The sequence below is a fragment of the Arachis hypogaea genome, chromosome 5 (assembly GCF_003086295.3).
Source record: "Arachis hypogaea cultivar Tifrunner chromosome 5, arahy.Tifrunner.gnm2.J5K5, whole genome shotgun sequence".
Lineage (NCBI taxonomy): Eukaryota > Viridiplantae > Streptophyta > Magnoliopsida > Fabales > Fabaceae > Arachis > Arachis hypogaea.
Genome location: NC_092040.1, coordinates 99342727 through 99362144, shown reverse-complemented (window position 1 = coordinate 99362144; position 19418 = coordinate 99342727). Strand labels below are relative to the sequence as shown.

The 19418-nt window shown below is 30.9% G+C and overlaps 1 protein-coding gene and 1 long non-coding RNA gene across 4 annotated transcripts; one reads left to right on the top strand and one right to left on the bottom strand.

The window, feature by feature from the left end:
• Positions 1–3005: 3005 nt before the first annotated feature.
• On the bottom strand, positions 3006–14362 carry LOC112802217 (kinesin-like protein KIN-14C). Of its 3 annotated transcripts, none has more exons than XM_072236347.1 (21): positions 14214–14362; positions 11165–11365; positions 10471–10628; positions 10264–10374; positions 9665–9863; positions 9003–9130; positions 8815–8898; positions 8567–8644; positions 8384–8476; positions 6659–8299; positions 6489–6570; positions 6297–6392; positions 6037–6213; positions 5767–5873; positions 5478–5656; positions 5206–5370; positions 4872–5125; positions 4557–4720; positions 3867–3965; positions 3635–3750; positions 3006–3333 (listed from the first exon to the last, which is right to left on the bottom strand). In XM_072236347.1, the coding sequence occupies exons 2-19, from the start codon at positions 11259–11261 to the stop codon at positions 3867–3869; spliced, it is 3912 nt and encodes a 1303-aa protein (XP_072092448.1). In that variant the 5' UTR covers positions 11262–11365; positions 14214–14362; the 3' UTR covers positions 3006–3333; positions 3635–3750. The 3 variants fall into 3 exon arrangements, with proteins under 3 accessions (XP_072092448.1, XP_072092449.1, XP_072092450.1); XM_072236348.1 differs by having other exon boundaries at positions 11165–11362; positions 14214–14350; XM_072236349.1 differs by lacking the exon at positions 14214–14362 and adding an exon at positions 11766–11846.
• LOC112802218 (uncharacterized) lies at positions 3965–5256 on the top strand. The gene is made up of 3 exons (XR_003202243.3): positions 3965–4518; positions 4607–4647; positions 4815–5256. It is a non-coding gene; the product is annotated as an uncharacterized lncRNA (long non-coding RNA).
• Positions 14363–19418: the final 5056 nt, after the last annotated feature.

Here is a 19418-nt window from a genome sequence, read left to right as displayed (position 1 = left end):
CAATTTTACAAAATTTGTACTAAGTCTAACGATTTTATGATTTAAATCTTATTACGATTTTATGTTTTATATTTTTAATTTATTTTTTCGATTTCACGTAAAATTTCAATTTTTTCTACCTTGCCTACAAGTATGTTTAGGACTTTTTAAAATCAATAATTTTTTACATTCGTATAAAAAAATCTAACTAAATTATCCAAACACTTCTCAAATTAGGTAAAATACATGCACACCCCTCTCTCCTTTCTATTAATATAACAAAATTATGTAAATTTCTTTTTTAATGTTACCGATTTGGATCTCTAATATTTGTTGCTCATCATTTTTTTCTTCTCTTATGTTTATTGTTCTTTTCTGCTACTCGTCCTTCTTCTTCCTATTCTTTTTCGTTTTTTTCTTCGATTTATGGATTTATCTTCTTTGTTTTTCAGATTTCAATATTCTATCAAAATAATAAATTATTTAATTTCAAATTAGTTGAATGAGAGCGATTTGGATTATTCTTTTGAGACGAATCAAACCGACGAGGTTTGGATTATTTTTTTAATAGAATTGAATGAAATATAATTATTAAATTGAATTGAATTGAATGTACGCAGGTGTTCTGAATTAAATTGAATTGAATTGATAATCTCTAAATTGTAGACACAGTTATTTTGAATTTGATTTTATATAATGGATAATATTCTGTTCATTTAGTATTATACAATTGTTTCACTATAATGACGTCTTCAGTTCATTCTGCAGAAAGCTGTTTTCAATTTGATTTTATATAATAGATAATATTTCGTTCATTTAGTACTATATAATTGTTTCACCTTAATAATATGTTTGGTTCATTATGCAGACCAGGTGTGTTGTGGATGAACAATTTGTCTCAAAATGATTTTATTGGTAAAATAAAATAAAATAATTAAAACCCAAAATATGTAGTTTTATTAGTAACACAACAATAACGCATTAAGCAGTAAGTATAGTGAAAGATGAATATAAATTAATTACAATAGAAATAAAATTACAAAGTAGAGGCATAATACAAACATATGCATGTTAAAGCCACTAAAAATAAAATCCTCAAACTGATGCAGTCGTTGCTAATATTAATAATATGCAAATATTGTATAATCCCTTCTGAATTTCATTAGCTCAATAACACATCTCGCAGATCTAGCAGCAGCAGAGGACAAAAAAGCTACATCAATCATAACAGTTTCATAAGAAATTAACTATTTTTTATTTTTTATTTTTTTGCAATTTCATTATAAAATATGTGTATTTGTAAATATAAAATATAATTTTTGAAAATAATAAAAATATTAATAATTTAATTTGGACTTATTTAAAAAATAAAAATTGATATATTTTGTTATTATTTAGACCGACATTAATTAATTTATATCTCATTTGTATTTTAAATTTTAAATTAATAACTTTGAAACCGTCAATCTTCTCTGATATTTAAAACTCCTCATCTTTTCTATTATTTGAAAGTTCTATTCTAAGAATTCAATATAAACAAATAAATTTATTAATTTAAAATTTAAAATATAAATGAGATATAAATGAATTAAAGTCGATCTAAATAGTAACAAAATATATCAATTTTCATTTTTTAAAAATTATATTTTTATATTTGTAAATACACCGTATCTCTTTTTTTCAAATTCTACATTTTTCATTTGCAAAGGAAATAAAGCCAAATAAAATTATATCTTATTTGCAATGTAAAAAAGATATAAATAATCTTAATTGATTTATATTATAAACCAAATATGTAAAAAGTTAGAAATTGGTAAATATGTTATAAATTATTTATATCTATAAATAAAATATTTAAATTATTTATTTAAAAAGAAATCCTAGAAAAGGAGAAGTAAAACAAAATACATTTTCTTATACTTTCCCTGATTTTGTGTATCCATGAATAATTTTATATCACCTAAGATATCAACATCAATTGGTAGAAACATGTGTTTGTTACTTGCTTTGTTTTGATGTTAAGGAGGAGGTTGAGACGGTGGCGGCTTGTATAGTGGTCTTATGTGTTTGTTTGGTTGTTGATGTGACTCATCATCATATCAAAATATTTCCATGCTTCAAGATTATATTTAATAAGTTTTTGAGAAACCTTCATAAAATGTTTTTTACTGAGTATAATTTCTAAAAATAAATACAAAGAGTAAATGAAAATATTTTTTATTTTTATTAAATATCTTTTAAAATATTTAAATATTTATTATTTAATTTATTTTAATAATAAATGAAATATAAAATATAATTTATAACTAATTTTAGATAGTTAAATAATTTACTCACTTATCTGATTAAATAAGTATAGAAAATTTTAAATTTTTTTTTTGTTTACAATAATTTATTAGTTAACAATAAATTTTTAAATAAAATTCAAATAGAGAGTAAAAAATTAAAAAAACATAATTTTTTTTAAATATTAGTACAAATGAATAGGGACCATCTAAGCTGAATTGAGAAGTTACGTGGTGGTTTCTGCTTTTGATGTTTTTTGGGGTGGAGCTACAGCTACTTGTGCTGGCTTACACCGTTTGCCAAGTTGTAACAAGGAACATTGTTTGCGCCTACGGAATGGGGAATGAAATTTTGCATGAAAACGACTTTCACCGAAAGCAGGAAAATTTGGATTTGAATAATCTAATCTACATTTTCTTTCATAAGGACACGATATTATCATTATCATGTTATTGAAAAGGGAGATGCAAACTAGAAAGTAGCAACTAGGTGTAAAGGATATTGCCTAATTTGACTTAATTCCCGTGATGATAGTGAAAGGTCAATTTGTCAAATGGCATGGAAGAGTGTATTTTATTTGTTTTTATTTCTTTTTTCTCTTTCAAGAAGGGAATACTTGCAAGGAACAAATGATTTTGAAAGGAATTAGCATTAGGCATTATTTGTTTTATTCTCAAATTATTCATTTCTTTTGGCATGCTCTATGTTATTATGATAAACTGGTTTATTATTCTAATAGATTAATAATAATATATTTGATCAATTGCCTCCGAAAGATTCATAATTGATAGATGTTACAACTTACAATGTCTAAAATTATTACAATATTCACAAAAAGGTCACAATGCTAAAAATAAGTGTTGAGAGTAATTGACAAAAAAAGAAAAAAAAATCCTATTTACATGAATGGATACGTGTATTTTACACAGGTGTAAAATGGTATGAAACTGCAACTCTTGTGAAAATGGATCCTCTCAGCTGAGATTCTGATTTTAACATAACCCCTACTTTATGCTACTGCTTTGGAGCTACAGGTTGGTCTTTACAAAAGCTACTTTTTTTAAATACCTGAAATGAAAATTTGTGAACAAAGTTGACACATTTATCAACAGAGTTTCTAAGTTGAAGTAATAGAAAATTTTTCTTATGATTTAATTTTAATGTCTGTCAGTATAAAGCAGTTGTACACATACATCCAATTATATAATACCACGACAGCAAAAATAACCACTTTTCACATCAACCACATGAATTGTCATTTAAGAGAATGAATGTAATTGGCCAATTGTGTAAAACGTATTATACTATCAGTATATTAAACTTAAACTATTTTCTTATTAATAATATGTAGCACCCAAGCAATACTTACTTCTCTGCATAGTATCTAATGATTTTATGCCTTCAATGAGAGTGGAAGTTTCAGAGGATCCATAAGTTTTTTGTACAAGAAGAATATCATTGTCACAAATGCTACTTAATCAAAATCTGCATCAGAAAATAATAAACTCATTTAAGATGGTTATTACTTCAGCTTTTATGGTTTGATTTCTCTGAATAATTCTACCACCTGCTGAACTCTTTGGGTTTCAAAAGATCCTTACCTATTCTGGGGTAGGCTTGTCAGATTTCAGATCTTTAAGTAATTGCAGCCTCTCAATCTCCTCATCTTTTGACAAAATAGTGTCCCTTAGAGAAGCCACCTGCACAAGATGAAAAAAAATTAGTCACTGTTATTCTTTCTAGAGCGCCCAAAGGTGCACAAAGGAAAAAAAAGAGTTTCAAATGGTCTAGATGACTCTCTTGATAAGTTCATAAACCAATGTAATCATTTCAAACAGTGTCATTCATTGGAGAATGTATATATGTTTTCATGTGATGACATTTTTATGTGACAACATTTATATATAGCCATGGATGGATTAAACATCATACAAGGCAAAATGATGCTAACCCAGGCTTGGTTGCTTCACATCAAAGTCAAACTAGTCATCTTTTATACACATATTTATTAAGTGTAACATGGACAGACAAAGAAGCATCACAACGGATCCCACTGAACTTAGGGTTAGGGAGGTTAATATGATTCACCATAATTTTTATTGCTTGATTTCAGTGGTTTATAATTGGAGATGTTGTTTATAATGGCTTGAATAGTTTTGTGAGCTTCTGCTTCCAAAGTATACAATGAAAGTAGACGAAAATCAATACTAAATTAATTGAAAGGCTTGTGATGCATTCATAAGATGATGGAAGGTATGTATATGTAATAAACTAATAATCAAGTTAAGCACCTGCTCCATTAATTCTCTGACATCTTTCCCATCTTTGGTACTTTTTGCAGCTCCTAACTCAATACCAGAAACTCTCTCAGCAAACTTCAAGGTACTTAGAGATTCCGAATATGACTTTACATCTGAATTGATTTGTACCAACATGAGTGTCTTTGCATGACCACCTGTGCAGTAAAATCGAAGTCATCAATTGTAACCACAAGAGATTATAAAATGTAAAGCCATGAAGTAACTTGAGGAATTTTTTTCTACTTTCAGCTGCTACTTGCAAAGCAAGGCCTGTAGAAATTAAGAAATGAAGAACGATGATTTTACCAAGGGAAGATTGCAGAAGTTGAGTAAGCTTGCTATTTCTGTATGGCACATGAGCATTCTTTTGAGCAAGAGCAAAGATGACATCTCCAAGAGCAGATAGTGATTTGTTGATATGCTGTGCTTCCTTAAGTCGATCACCAGTCACTTCAGACCGATCTACCCTCTCACTTCCAGCCAAATCAACCAAATGAAGGTTGCCTTGAAGAGTAGAACCAGACTTCATGTCTACTCCACGAACATTAATCGATACCACACTGTCCACATAAGTTCATTGAGTTTCACCATACTAGAAAGTTCTCAATGTTTGATGCCTAGGAAAGGAGAAATAAAAAACCTGTGAGAACGGCTACTTCTTTCATTCATAGAAGTTGCACTTTTGGCTCTATTTTTCAGGCCAATGTCCATCAGCTTTATGACATCCGCGGTTGATTTTACAAGTTGCATGCTAGCATCAGGTACTGCTAAGCCATTTGGTTGGGAGTGAGTCAATATCCCAACCGTGTGCAAATGAAGGAAACCATTTAAGGAAGAAAAAAAACAAATAAAAATTATCAACTACAAGTTCATGCAAAGAATAAAATTCCACATATTAATAGAAAAGGATATTTTTTTGGAGTAGATTCAGACGTCAACAGATCTCGCACTTGTTCATTGTATATTTCAATCACTTGAACCCCAATTTCATAGGAAATGGTGCTCTGTCTGGTAGTTGCTATGCTGAAAAGGTCATTCAAAGCTCGATAGTTAACACCAACACTCTCAGCTGTTGCACCATTTGGACCACTCTGACGAAAAAGCATAAGAACAAAGACAAAATGAAATCTTATATCATGATGAATTTATTTGACTAGCATGGTGCAATAAGATGAAAATCACTATGTGCATAAGGCCATACCATTGTGTAAGTTTTCCCAGAACCAGTTTGGCCATAAGCAAATATGCATACGTTGTACCCGTCGAGTACTGATCTTATAAAGGCTTGAATGTCATTGTATACATCAACTGCATCACTCGGAGTTGAATAGTATAAATTAGTGCAGCATCATTGGTGTTAACATAAACAAATAGGAAGAAACTGGATAGAGGTATTGTTATGATGCCAAAATACTCATCAATCAGAAGCTAGGTGGTAACTAAAGGGCAATATAAAAGATTAGAAATAAACCTTGAGTTGCAGTTGGACCAAAGACCTTGTTAAACTTAAATGTTCTAAGGGCTTCTTTCCCTTGTTTGGAAGGATTTGCCACAACCAACTCGGTTTCACCATAGTGTTCCACAATAGATTGTTTCTCCTTTTGTCCTGGGAGAAATGGTCTAACTCTGCAATACACTCTAATATTTCCTATATCATAGAAAAGTTTTGTGTGAATTCACAATACACGTCCATTCATTTAATTTTTATTGTACAAATACTAATGGTGTCACCTTTTAATTCTTGAATGTCATTGAACATCTTCCGATTTTCCGCAAGAACTACCTGATAGTTCTCAGCTGCATCTACCAATGGTTTAAGATTTACACCTACACAAGTTACAACAGAATGATCAGATAGTGCTTATCCCATATAGATAAAAAAAATGGAGGGGATTTTAAAATGAGATTAGTAACAAAGCTTACCTAATCGCTTAAACTCTTCTGCATAAAATGGTTGCTCATTTAGCACATGCTGCTTAACAGTTTCCCAAGACAATTTCAAGACCTGGATTTTTGAAAATTTTCTAAGTAAGATTTGAAATGATGTAAATAAATAAATAAAAAAACTGACATTAACACATCTGTAATTTTACCTTGATCGAACTAAGCTGAAAAGTTGTAGCTTTCTGAAATTGGATAACTTTTAGGTTCCACTTTTGATATTCGGACTCATAAGAGGCCTCATTCTCTCTAATCTTATTACTTAATGATTCCAACTGATGCTCATATTCTTGTGACTTCTCTTTCAGTTCTCCTTTAGCACCCTTGATTTCTGCTTCCAACTGTGAGCACTGTAAATCATATGTTTTCTTTGTTGTTTCTAGATCTTTCGTCAGCCTAGCAATATCTTGGTTACTATTTTTCAATGCCTCTTCTAATTCTTGCTTCTTTGTCGAAAGTTCTGCATTTTTCTTTTCTAGATCATTCACCTGTTTAGTAACATCTTGATTATCTTTTTTCAATGTTTCTATTTCTTGTTTCAATGCTGAAATTTCCATGGTTTTATTCTCAAGATCTTTCTTCAGCTTAGCAATATCTTGGTTACCATTTTTCAGCGTTTCTTCTAATTCTCGTTTCTTTGTTGAAAGTTCTGAATTTTTATTTTCTAGGTCCTTCACAAGCTTAGTAACATCTTGATTATCTTTTTTCAATGTTTCTATTTCTTGCTTCGATGCCGAAATTTCTGTTCTTTTATTTTCCAGATCTGTCATCAGCTTAGCAATATCTTGGTTACCATTTTTCAATGTGTCTTCTAGTTCTTGCTTCCTTGTTGAAATTTCAGTGTTTTTATTTTCTAGATCCTTCATCAGCCTACTAACATCTTGGTTATCTTTTTTCAATGTTTCTATTTCTTGCTTCAATGTTGAAATCTCCATGCTTTTATTTTCCAGATCCTTCATCATCCTAGCAACATCTTGGTTATCTTTTTTCAGTGTCTCTATTTCTTGCTTCAATGCTGAAATCTCCAGGCTTTTATTTTCCAGATCCTTCATCAGCCTAGCAATATCTTGGTTACCATTTTTCATTGTGTTTTCTAATTCTTGCTTCTTTGTTGAAATTTCTGCTTTTTTATTTTCTAGATCATTCATCAGCCTAGCAACATCTTGGTTACCTTTTTTCAATGTTTCTATTTCTTGCTTCAATGTTGAAATTTCTGTGCTTTTATTTTCCAAATCTTTCATCAGCCCAGCAACATCTTGATTTCCTTTTCTCAATGCTTCTAGTTCTTGCTTCATCGTTGCAATTTCTATTTTTTTGCTTTCCAGATCTTTTGTCAACCTAGCAACATCCTCGTCATCACTCTTTATTATTCCTACTTCTTGTTTCAAAGCCGAAAATTCCAACCTTTTATTTTCCATCTCTTCCACAACCTTAGTAAGGTCTTGGTTGCCTTTCTTCATTGTTTCTAGCTCTTTCTTCAATGTCGAAATTTCCATGTTTTTATCTTCCATCTCTTTCACAGAGCTAGTAACATCTTGGCTACCTTTCTTCATTATTTCGAGCTCTTGCTTCAATTTTGAAATGTCCATGTTTTTATTTTCCAGCTCTTTCATCAACCGAATTACCTCTTGGTTATCTTCCGACTTTGTCTCCTCTTTAGCCTTTTCAGACTGTATTGATTCAAAAGCCTTCTTTTCTTCCATTTTAGTCACCTCACTCTGTTCCTTTGGCTGCACGATTGCACTCGTAACTGCAGTCTGTTGCTGTTGCCGAATAGGGCTTCGAACCCCAACCTACAAGAAAAAGTTCTTGATTTTACTAATATACAAAGTGCCTAAGAATCTATAGATAAACTAATTAACAATTTGAGGTAGTACCTCATTGTCTTCCCTTGCTCCAGAAGCAAGAACCTCAAGTACTCTAATTCTTGATTGATACTTTTCTTCGCGAGCCTTAAAAAGATTGTTTTGCTGAAGCCAGAGGGTAAAAACATGATATGAGGAAGCAAACTGAGAAAACCAAAACTATATAGCTCTTAAAATACAATATAAGTGACTCACTGTTTTTAAATGATCTGCTTGAGTCGATATGCGCCGCTCAATCTCCTGGACAACTTTTCTCAACAAGACAGCCACGCGCTGAGATGCAATTATATTGTCAGACAAACAATCATTTTCATTCAAAAGGTTTCTCATGCAACTTTTGGTTATAATATGTTTCAAGCCTTTAGGGTAAGATAAACACACAATATATACAAGAGCATTGCTGTATAACTTTAACTGCAAAAGCCTTCAAGGCTATACCATACATGGGGTATTTCACTATTTCTTCTTTCAACACTTTCTTCCAAAATAGCGTTCACAACACTCAAAAGTGATTGAGTAGGAGCATTCTGCAAAAGTAGGTGCTGAAAGAAATTAGTGATGCATCAAACCAGCAAAATCATGTAAACAATTGGTCAATATGAAGATGGCAAAAAGATTCTTTAGATTTTACATTTAAACTGGTAGATTTCATCAGTTCTGAGATTTTGGCAGCAGGAAGTTCAGCATAGCTTCCATGTTTCATTTGAAACACCTCGTGAAATTTATGACCTACATGGTGTAATAATGCAGCCGATGGCTCTGCAGAAGAGAAACACTATTTAATCTGGTTAAGCACAAAATATGAGATATTTATTTTCATAAGTATAGATGTCCTTAACACAGGCAAAGCTGTAACTTATTAGTTATTACTTTGTTCTTATCAGTTTCTCTTTCATTTTCTTGTTTTATGTGTGAGTACGAGTTTTTAAAGAAAATAATTCCTGAGTTACATGTCAATCATCCTAGTTTGTAAAGATTAAACCTCATTGAGCACTTGTAAAAATTATTTCTTATGGTTTTTACCCTGAATTGTGTTTTCAGTGTCATAATTTGCTTGACGTTTATCTTCTAACTTGGTCTTCCTTGATATGCTCCTGACATATTTCTTTACTATAGCGGAATATATGCAAACAGGGATATCAATAAATTTTATTGTTAATATAACCGTGAGAATGTTAAGGAAACTTCATACTCATGCATATCTCACAATCTCCATATGCATTAACGCATGTGCACGCACACTCACACACACAAAGGAGGGAGAGGCTGAGTTAGGATCAAAAGTCAGCATACCAGCCATTACCGGACTACGCAAAACACTTTGGAACTTTGATTCTGATGGATTCTTCCTCTGGTCACCCCCATGTGATGAAGGTGAACTCATGATGGATCTGACTTTGGAATTAGTCATAGAAATATTGTCTCCCCAAGCATTCTGTAAACTTTTGGCTCTAAGTGTTAAAAGACAATCCACAACAGACTTCATATGGCCCTGTAATTTAAAAGAGAAGGTGGTAACCAGGGAGAACAAAACTAGTGTAATACATAAGACTGTGAAGGTGCTAGAGAGTCAGTTTCTACAAGAATCTGTTTGAAAGAATTCTATTGAAAATTGTTGCCATTTTATGTTTCTGACTATAGTATTGCTCTAAAATTATGAACCAAAAAATAGATGTAAAAGTGTCTGATATGCTCTATTGATGATTACAGTTTTGGGACTGCCTCTACTGCAAATTAGGGCCTACTTAGTTGTTTTGGTATCCATTTACTGTTTTCACTTTTCCCTTCAGAAAATTTTGAAAACAGAAAATACAGAAAACCAAAAAACAATTAAGCTTTTAGTTTTCATGTATGGACACATTCAAATCCATAAGAAGTCATCTCTCTTATACCTTCTCTAGGTCTGATATTTCAAACTTGGGCATGCCCAATGCATCTATGGCTTTCAGGAATCTCTTAACATTCTCTGACTTTGCTGACGGAGAATTATCAAATTCACTGACCTACAAATAGAAAAAGTAAAACGATTGAGCCAAACACAACATAAAAAATCAAGTTGCCAATAAAAGTTGAAACAATAGCAAGGTGAATGTTGTTACCTCACTTACTGAACCAGGTCGTAGCTTGTTCATTATTTGACATAAAATTGTACCATTGTTCAAGCATACTCTTAGCTCATCATCTGTGATATTTACCGGCAAGTTCAACGTTGGAAGAAGACTATTTAGCCACTGGACCAAAAGCATTCGGTGCTTGGCTGAAATTCATTCAAACCGAAGGAGATTAGCATATCAATTAAATGCAACAGAAAATTACTAAGAGGCATATTCAAGATAGGATTTCAAGCAGATGATTTTGTTCTTTATTTCAAAAAGCCTTTCATATCTGGATTTGCGGACATAAAAAGACATCAAATGGGACAAATTGGGATAATCAAAGGCAAACAAATTTTGGTTTGGTTCCATCCTATACATGTTTGAGAGCTGGAGTCCATTTGATGTCACAAAAATGGGTTATTGCTGTAAAATATAGTCCCTTTGGATTTTTATTTGAAGATGCATGTTAAGTTGATCATGCTTGGAGTGAGTCGCGCACCTAACCCACTCATAGATAGGCGTGGTGCCCGCCATGGGCAACTACCAAGGAGTGAGTCAAGCAATAAGTTGCGAGTTAAGGAATCACTTTTCTTATTTGAAACATAAAAGAAAACCAAGGAATCATTTTTCTTATTTGAAACATAAAAAAGCACCATTCATTACTCTCAATTCTCAAAGGATAATGCTGTCCCCGTACCTTCAACTTCACCAAAATTGATTCCATTGAAGTTGGCACTTGAAGAGTGGCCCAGATTCCTGGGTTCTGTAGAGTGGTTTTCAGATTGGGGCTTCATCACTTGAGGGTGCACACACCACTTCAGATATCCATGGAGATAATATTTCTAAAACAAGTTCCCATAAGTGTGATCATGTCACACAAGAAAACCCTTGAAACCTGCTGAAATTCATATTAATGACAAATAAAACCAATCAAAATCATTGCCTTTATTGACACTCCAGATTAAATTATGTACATTACATTCAATTCAACGCAACATCATCATTCACAAACCCTTCACACTTCCAGTTTTATTCATTTAACAAAATCCATGCATTAAATTATTTGGAAGAAAGAAAACAGATTCTCGGTGAAAAAGAAAAATTATCCTACATTGTATTCAGATAAATTGTAAAAGAACAGCAAAATTCAGCTGAAATTACAAAGACATTGTGTTTTAAATTCAAGAAAACTAAGAATCCAAAGAACACGTTCCAAATTTGACCAAGCTCATTGTGACTTAAAAGAATGTGGTATAATGCGAATGAGAAGTAAAGAAATTGAAGCGAAGTAATCAAACCTTGAGAGTGGAAACAGTGAGAACCGTGTTGAATCAAAGATTCTTGTTTTGGACGGTAAACTCATCAAGAAATTAAGAAACATGCATTGGAAAATTTTTGTACGTAAAGATGAGTGTGATTATTTATGGAGTGAGAGGGGGTTCCGAGAAGATAGGAGAGCAAAATTCTCTACGTCACAATCGAATTTAGGGAGAAGCTTCAAACATCAAAAATCAATGAATGATTGTTAATGAATGCAATGCACGCATGCAACACCCGCCAAAAAACCGAAACGTTTCGTTGATGCTTGCCACGCGTCCGGGCCCAAAAGGAATCGTGAATTGAGCCTGGGTCTGGGCCTGGGCCTGCTTCTGATGAATAAATCACATACTCACAATGCTCTAGAAAATAGAAAATACACTTCCGAATTCCGATGATAAATGCACTTGGTTTTTCAAATTGAATATATGATAACTCTAATAAAGATAAAAGGATTGCTTTAACGAAATTCAAGGGATGTTTGAAAGAAAATATAAATCAGGGCAATTTACTATAATAATTAATAAATAAACTGCTTTTTAATATTATCAGATTACACATTATGCAAAATAGATATTAAAATGTATTTTTTTCATAAACTATGTAAATTATGATAGGAGATTCGTGATTTACAAATATACGTAAACCGCTATTTACGTTCTAGAAAAAAAAGTATAAACTGCGTGATAGGGGTGTCGCGGTTTATGTGTGAATGAGTAGTGTGTATAAACCGTGACAGGTGAATCACATTACTTTATTGTATATGTATAATTTTTTTTATATAAGTTTATGTACTAGTCATTTTACAAACATTTTGTGATTTTGTGATCAGTAAAAAATTTTAAGAGTAAAATTATTAAAAAAATAATTTATTTACAATAAAATAATTGAATAGTTATGTATCGTAAAAATTGATATTATTGAAGAATAAAATTAAATTTTATTTCTATGTATCATTTTTGTCCCCAACGTGTTCGTCCTATTTAAGTCTCTAACGTTTTAAAATCGTCTCACTTTTGTCACGTCGTTAATTTCGTTAACAGATTTCTCACGGCAGGACAACATTGAGTCAAGTTTAAAACGTTAGGAATTTAAATAGGACGATTCAAACGTTAGGGACAACTTTAAAACTTACCCCAAACGTTAAGGACAAAAACGATGCTTTACTCTATTATTATGATACTTTTAATGTAGATATTTATTATATTTAATTAATACTTTATATTTTCATTAAATAATAATATGTAATAAAATAATTAATGGTGAGAGTTATGGTTTTAATTTTTATTTTTTAAAATTATTTTACTAAAATTTTATTAGTTAATTTTTAAGTTTTTGCCAAATAATTAAAACTGATGATGTGGTATCATTACAAAAAGAAACGTAACTTATATTTAATGTATAAAAAGTTTAGTATCAATTTTTATATAATAAAAATAGATAACTAGATAAATAGATTTTTTTAGATTTCTTTTTTATTATTATATTTTTAACTGCCTATTGATTCCTCAATAAAATCCATTAATTGCTTGCATTGTTAACAAAAACTCAATAAATACAGATACAAAATATTGCATTATAAAGAATTTTAAATAGGCGACGTAACTAAGAGTAGAAATGAGACCATATCCTATGAGTTTAGATATTAACTCTAGTAGAACTTTATGACAATATTTTGTGGAGAGTTGTGGACATATTCCAATTCAATTGTTATCTCAAAAGGTTTTCAAAGAAATATACTTGATTTAAGGTGAAACTCAAATTCTTATAGATACTATATATTAATGCAAAATATTTTTCAATATTTATTAGATTTTTCTTTTAACTTTTTTTATAATTTAAAACATGTAGGAAATTGTTGTATATTTTTATGTGTTTCAAATTTCATTTGACACAGAAGAAAATTGTGGAACTATAAAATTTTATATATATTGGAGTGTAATGTTTATTTACTAAAGAAATTCAAGTGCAATGATGATTTTTCACACATATACACGAGTTGTCTTTGTATATTTTTGGTTTCTTATTTTAAACATGACTTAAAAATTATTAAAGATAGTGTCTCACACAATTCGTAATGAATTTGTTCTAATATACTTTTAATTTATTTGTCTACAAAATTTATTCACATTAAAAGTAACTAAAATGTTTGTTTAAAATATATACTTTCCAACTACAAATAGTACATTAAAATTATTCACAAAATATTCTTATAAATAAGACTTTACTAGTTTATACCTTTTTTATTCAACTCTCAACACTATCAAGACTTAAACCAGCGAAGAAGAGAACAAGCCCCAGCTCATAATCATCCAAAAACAAAATGAAAATAAAAAAAAGAAAAAGAAAAATACAGACACACCTTCATCAAATCAATATTCAATAACACATTTACTGAAGATTGATTAGTAATAAATTAAAATAATTACCGTGCCAAAGTGGAGCTTCAACTTTCAATTCCTTAATTTTTCATTTCAGTGTTCTTACTTTAGCTTCCTTTTTGTTGAAGAGTTGTAATGCTATCTAACAACTTAGCTTCATCGATATTCGATGTTGTATGTTACTTGCTTGCTTGTTTGCTTTATTGCAAGAAACTTCCCTTTTTGTACTCTCCTTGTCTCCATGTTTTCATCATGAAGGTAACTCTCCATCTCAATAATCATTTCATGTTTTTGTATTTTTTTAATCTATCTCAATTAATTAAAGAATCAGTCTGTGGGCCAATATATTTTTACTAAATTTTTAATTAAGCCGTTATATATAATTTTTTAATGGTCTTTACACTATTTTTAATTTTATAATTAGGTCTTTCTTAGTATATATAAAAAATATTAGAGTTAATTAAAAATTTCTTCGCAAATAGAAGATATTAATAATTAAAAATTTAACTAAATTTTTTACCACATATATTTTTAAAAATATATTCTATTAATTTTAACATTTTTTATATGAAAAGAATTTAATTATAAAATTAAAAATAGTATAAAAATCAATTAAAAAATATAAAAATTAAATTAAAAATTTAATAAAATTATAAGAGACATAATAATTAAACCTTAATTAAACTATAGATATCTTGCCATATTACTGGAAATTTGACCCAATTCTCAATTAAAAAAAAAAAAAAGAAAAAGTTTTACAAGAATGATATTTTTTTTTTATAAGACTCCTATATGATATCTAATCGTTGCTTGACTGTTTAAGACATTATTATCTTAGGGCGGGCTTGCTAATGCTTATTCTAGAAGTTTTTGATAAATTAAAAAATTAGATATATTTTAAAAATAACAAGTCTAATATAACTTAATATTTAATGATTTTTTAATTTAAAAATGACTCTTAAACTATATTCATCTCTATTATAATCATTTTAAAATTAGAAGAAATTTTATCAAATATTATTATTGTAGTTTGTATTTATTGAAAGTAGCTTCTATTTAAACCGAGTATTGTTGCCAAATTTTTTAAAGAACAAAACATAAATAATTTTGAGCAAGTCTGTAAAAAAAATAAAATAGCGAATACGTTATCAAAAAATAAATTACAAAGTAAGTCTTTTTGAAAGCTTAAATAGTTAGAGTTATACAGATGTGCGAAAAAATTGTAATGTTAGATACGATTTGTTCTTCTATCAAGGACAAATTTATCATAATCATTCTTCGGTGTCTTTATTTTTTTTTATCTCATGGTGGTCTGTAAGTCCAATGCAAAATTTTTTAAAAAACTTAGTATTGTTTAAAAAAAAACTATAAGTTCATAGTAAAATTTTTCAAATATCTACTGAATAATCTTTAAAAGTGACAACAATATTAGACTCTGTTACCTAAATTAATTAGTCATATATAATAGTAATTAAATTAGTCAGTTAAAAAGTGCTAAGGTGGAATACCAACTAGATAATTAGTTATGTAACTTGGTTTAGGAGCTAGTATATATAGCTGGAAATGTAATATTGTTGGAACTTTTTTACAATCAGAATGTGAGATGCGGGAGTGATGAAGTTATAGTAGTTGTACATATCCTCCTTTGCATCAAGTTTTGTGAGGTTCTATTCTTCCATTTTTTTTAAACTCACTAATTTGAATATTGTACGGTAAACGTGGAAGGAAAATCACAGTGAATAGTCGAGGAACTTCGAAAGAAGCTCATAGAACACACTCTTGATTCTCTTCTTCTTGTAAATTCGTTTTTCCTTTAAGATTTTTCGATTCTTTCTTCTCCGTCTTCTTCTTCTTCGTTCTTCTCATCTAAATTCTTGTCCTCTTCTTTCGAACTCAATCGATAGAGACTGATGAGATTTGTGTTGTCGTGCACCGATTCAGCATAGACAAACATTTCCGATCAGCGAGATCGAGGGAGAAAGCTCTTTGAATCTGCATCAACAAGATTCATTGAGTCGAATCTCAAATTAGGGTTTGCGATCAAGAAGCGATGGAACTTCGAACAAATTTGTCATTCTCTTCAGTAGCTATACAGGCATTAGTTACATTGGTGAATCAAATCAATATGATAAATCAGTCAAACACAAACAAAGTTCAGACAAATCCAGCATTAGACCCGGTGAGTCCTTATTTTTTACATCCTGGGAAAATCCAGGATCAGCCATAGTTACAATTACCTTGGTAGGAAATAATTTTCAAAAATGGTAAAGGGACATGTGGAGAGCGCTGAAATCCAAAAACAAGATAAAATTTGTTGATGGCTCAATCCAAAGGCTGGCAGAGGATGATGTGTTGTTTGAAGCGTGGGACTATTGCAATACACACATTTTTTTTTGGATTAATCATTCTTTAAGCCCTGAAATTGCTCAAAGCGTCATGTGGATAAACTCATTTGAGAAATTGTGGAAAGAATTAAGGTACAGATACAATAATGATGATGTGTATAGGATAGCAGAATTGGAAGAAGAATTGTTTGCAACTAAGCAAGGAGATGCGTCAGTGACTACCTACTACACCAAGCTCAAGTCGATTTGGGAGGAGTTGAAGAATCTGCGGCCAATCCCGAGCTGCTCAAGGTGTCCTAGAAAGTGTAATTGTGAATTAAGCATAATGAGAGGTTACAAAGAAGAATCAGGGACAATGAGGTTCCTAAGGGGTCTAAATGAGCATTTTTCAACTACAAGGTCTCAGATTATGTTATCGAAGCCATTACCCAAGGTGGATGCAGTGTTTGCCTCTCTTTTATAATAAGAAAGACAGTTGAACATGAATGAAGGAATAGAGAAGAAGGCGCTGCTAGTCAATTCCAGAAATGATGTCAGTAATGGAAGCATAAGGGGAAGAGGTAGAGGCAGAGGAGGAAAGAGGAGGCTATGGAAATAATGCGAAAGCTGGACGAGGATCCAAACAATGTACATACTGTGGCAAGAATGGCCACTTGGCAGACACATGCTACAAAAAGCATGGCTTTCTCCCTCATTTCAAGAATAATAGAGCCATGATCAACAATATGGTTGCTGAAGAGAACAATGATGAAGTAAATAACCAATCTCAAAGGGAAAATTTTGATAAATCTGAGCCATATTTCACCTTAGAGAAAAGAGAGGCATTGCTAGCTCTCCTAAACCAACAGGATGCACATCCAACGCATAGCATAAACCAAATTGTTACCACAACTCTTCCATCAAACCAAGGTATCTCTTACATAATGTCAATTTTAGTTTTCAGTCCCAAATCCTGGGTCATCGATTTAGGAGCAACCAATCATGTTTCATATATTAAAAATTCATTTCAAAAACCACATCCGATTCAACCTGTGTTAGTTAGCATGCCTGATGGCACAAACACACTAGTCAATACTGCAGGCATGGTTGTGTTCTCTGATTAATTTTATTTGCTGAATGTCTTTTATATTCCAAACTTTAAATTCAGTTTGATATCAGTATCAAAACTAACAGCAGATTTAAAATGCAAACTGATCTTTGAAGAAAATGAGTGTGAAATCCAGGACAAGACTACCATGAGAACAATTGGTGTAGCTGAACAACGGAGAGGACTCTATGCTTTTGAGGACCTAACACCTATTCAAACTACATCACAAGCTACATCCATATCTTTAGCATCTACACTGTCTGCACAACATACACAAATAGCGCATTGTGCACTATGGCATCTTAGATTAGGACATCTACCAAATGATAAGATTGCTGTTATGAAAAAAAAATACAAAAACTTAGATTTTTCAATTTGTTAGATTTTTCAATTTGTAATAAGCCTTGTGATTTTTGCCATTATGCAAAGCAAAAGCGGTTGCCATTTATGACAAGAATCTCTAAGAGCATGAATATCTTTGATATTGTACACATTAATATTTGGGTCCCATCAATATCATTTCTCTTTCGGGTTTTAAATATTTTTTACTATTGTGGATGACAAAAGTCGATTCACTTGGTTATATTTTATGAAATTGAAAAGTGAAGCTAGTGAATTAGTCAAGAATTTTGTCAAAATGATTGAAACTCAATTTGGAGTGACAATTAAAAAAATCCGAATTGATAATGGACATGAATTTAAATTGAATAAATTCTATGCATCCAAAGGCATCATCTACCAAACCACTTGTGTAGAAACTCCCCAACAAAATGGCATTGTAGAAAGGAAACATCAACATATTTAGAAGTTGCTAGAGCATTGATGTTTCATTCTAACATGCCAAAGAAATTTTGGAATTTTGCAGTAAGACATTCAGTTCATGTCATCAATAAAATTTCCAATGTCTTATTGAAAAATCATTCTCTCTATAAGATTTTAAAAGGAAAACAACCTGACATATCTTACCTTAAAGTGTTTGGATGCCTAGGATTTGCTTCAACAAAATTAGCACATAGATTAAAATTAGAACAAAAGGCAGTCAAATGTGTACATTTGGATATTAAAAAAGGTGTTAAGGGATATATTTTATATGATACAACAAGTAGAAATATATTAATCTCAAGGGATGTATTTTTTTATGAAAATATATTTCCATTTTCATTAGAAAGTTCAAAAACAAATGACACTATCACAAGTTCTGCACCATCCACATTACACAATTATGCATTTGATGATCCATTCCCTGAATCTCATAGTAGCATTAATTTTCATGCATTACTATCCCCTAATTAATTAGTTCCAATATATCATCATAAGCATAACATATCTGAATGCTTACCTGCATCCGTAAGGTTGAATAATTCACCATTCATTAGTGCTACATCTAAGACATCTCAGGTTATTAAGAAATCTACAAGAGATAGAGAACGTCTTGCATATTTAGAGAATTATCATTGCATGCCTACTGTGTCAGTAGGGCTGGCAATGTGTAAGGTAGGGTAGGGTAGGGTTTGCCCGCGGGTTGCAAATTTTATTAAAACTCTATCCTATCCTATTCGCGGGTCAAAAATCTCTCAACCCTAACCCTACCCACACCCTAAAATTTTAAACCCTACCCTACCCTACCCTACCCGCAGAAATATCAAATTTTTTCAAAGTAAATATAAAATTCAATCATTTTGAATTTTATACTATTAATAACATTAAAAATAAAAAAACTAATACTCTAAAATACTAAATTAACTAACTAGTTTTAGTGGTTGTTCACTTATTATAAGTCATTACTTAAGGGAGGTTGTGGGTTCAACTTTCACTTCCTTT

What these genes read in the sequence shown, in the direction of transcription:
- LOC112802217 (XM_072236347.1), bottom strand. Translation starts at nt 11,261, where the DNA reads ATGAAGCCCCAATCTGAAAACCACTCTACAGAACCCAGGAATCTGGGC. An exon ending in AAATATCAGACCTAGAGAAG is followed by an intron (nt 9,864 to 10,263) that starts GTATAAGAGAGA and finishes TTTAAATTACAG; the next exon opens with GGCCATATGAAGTCTGTTGT. An exon ending in CTGGGAAAACTTACACAATG is followed by an intron (nt 5,657 to 5,766) that starts GTATGGCCTTAT and finishes CTTTTTCGTCAG; the next exon opens with AGTGGTCCAAATGGTGCAAC.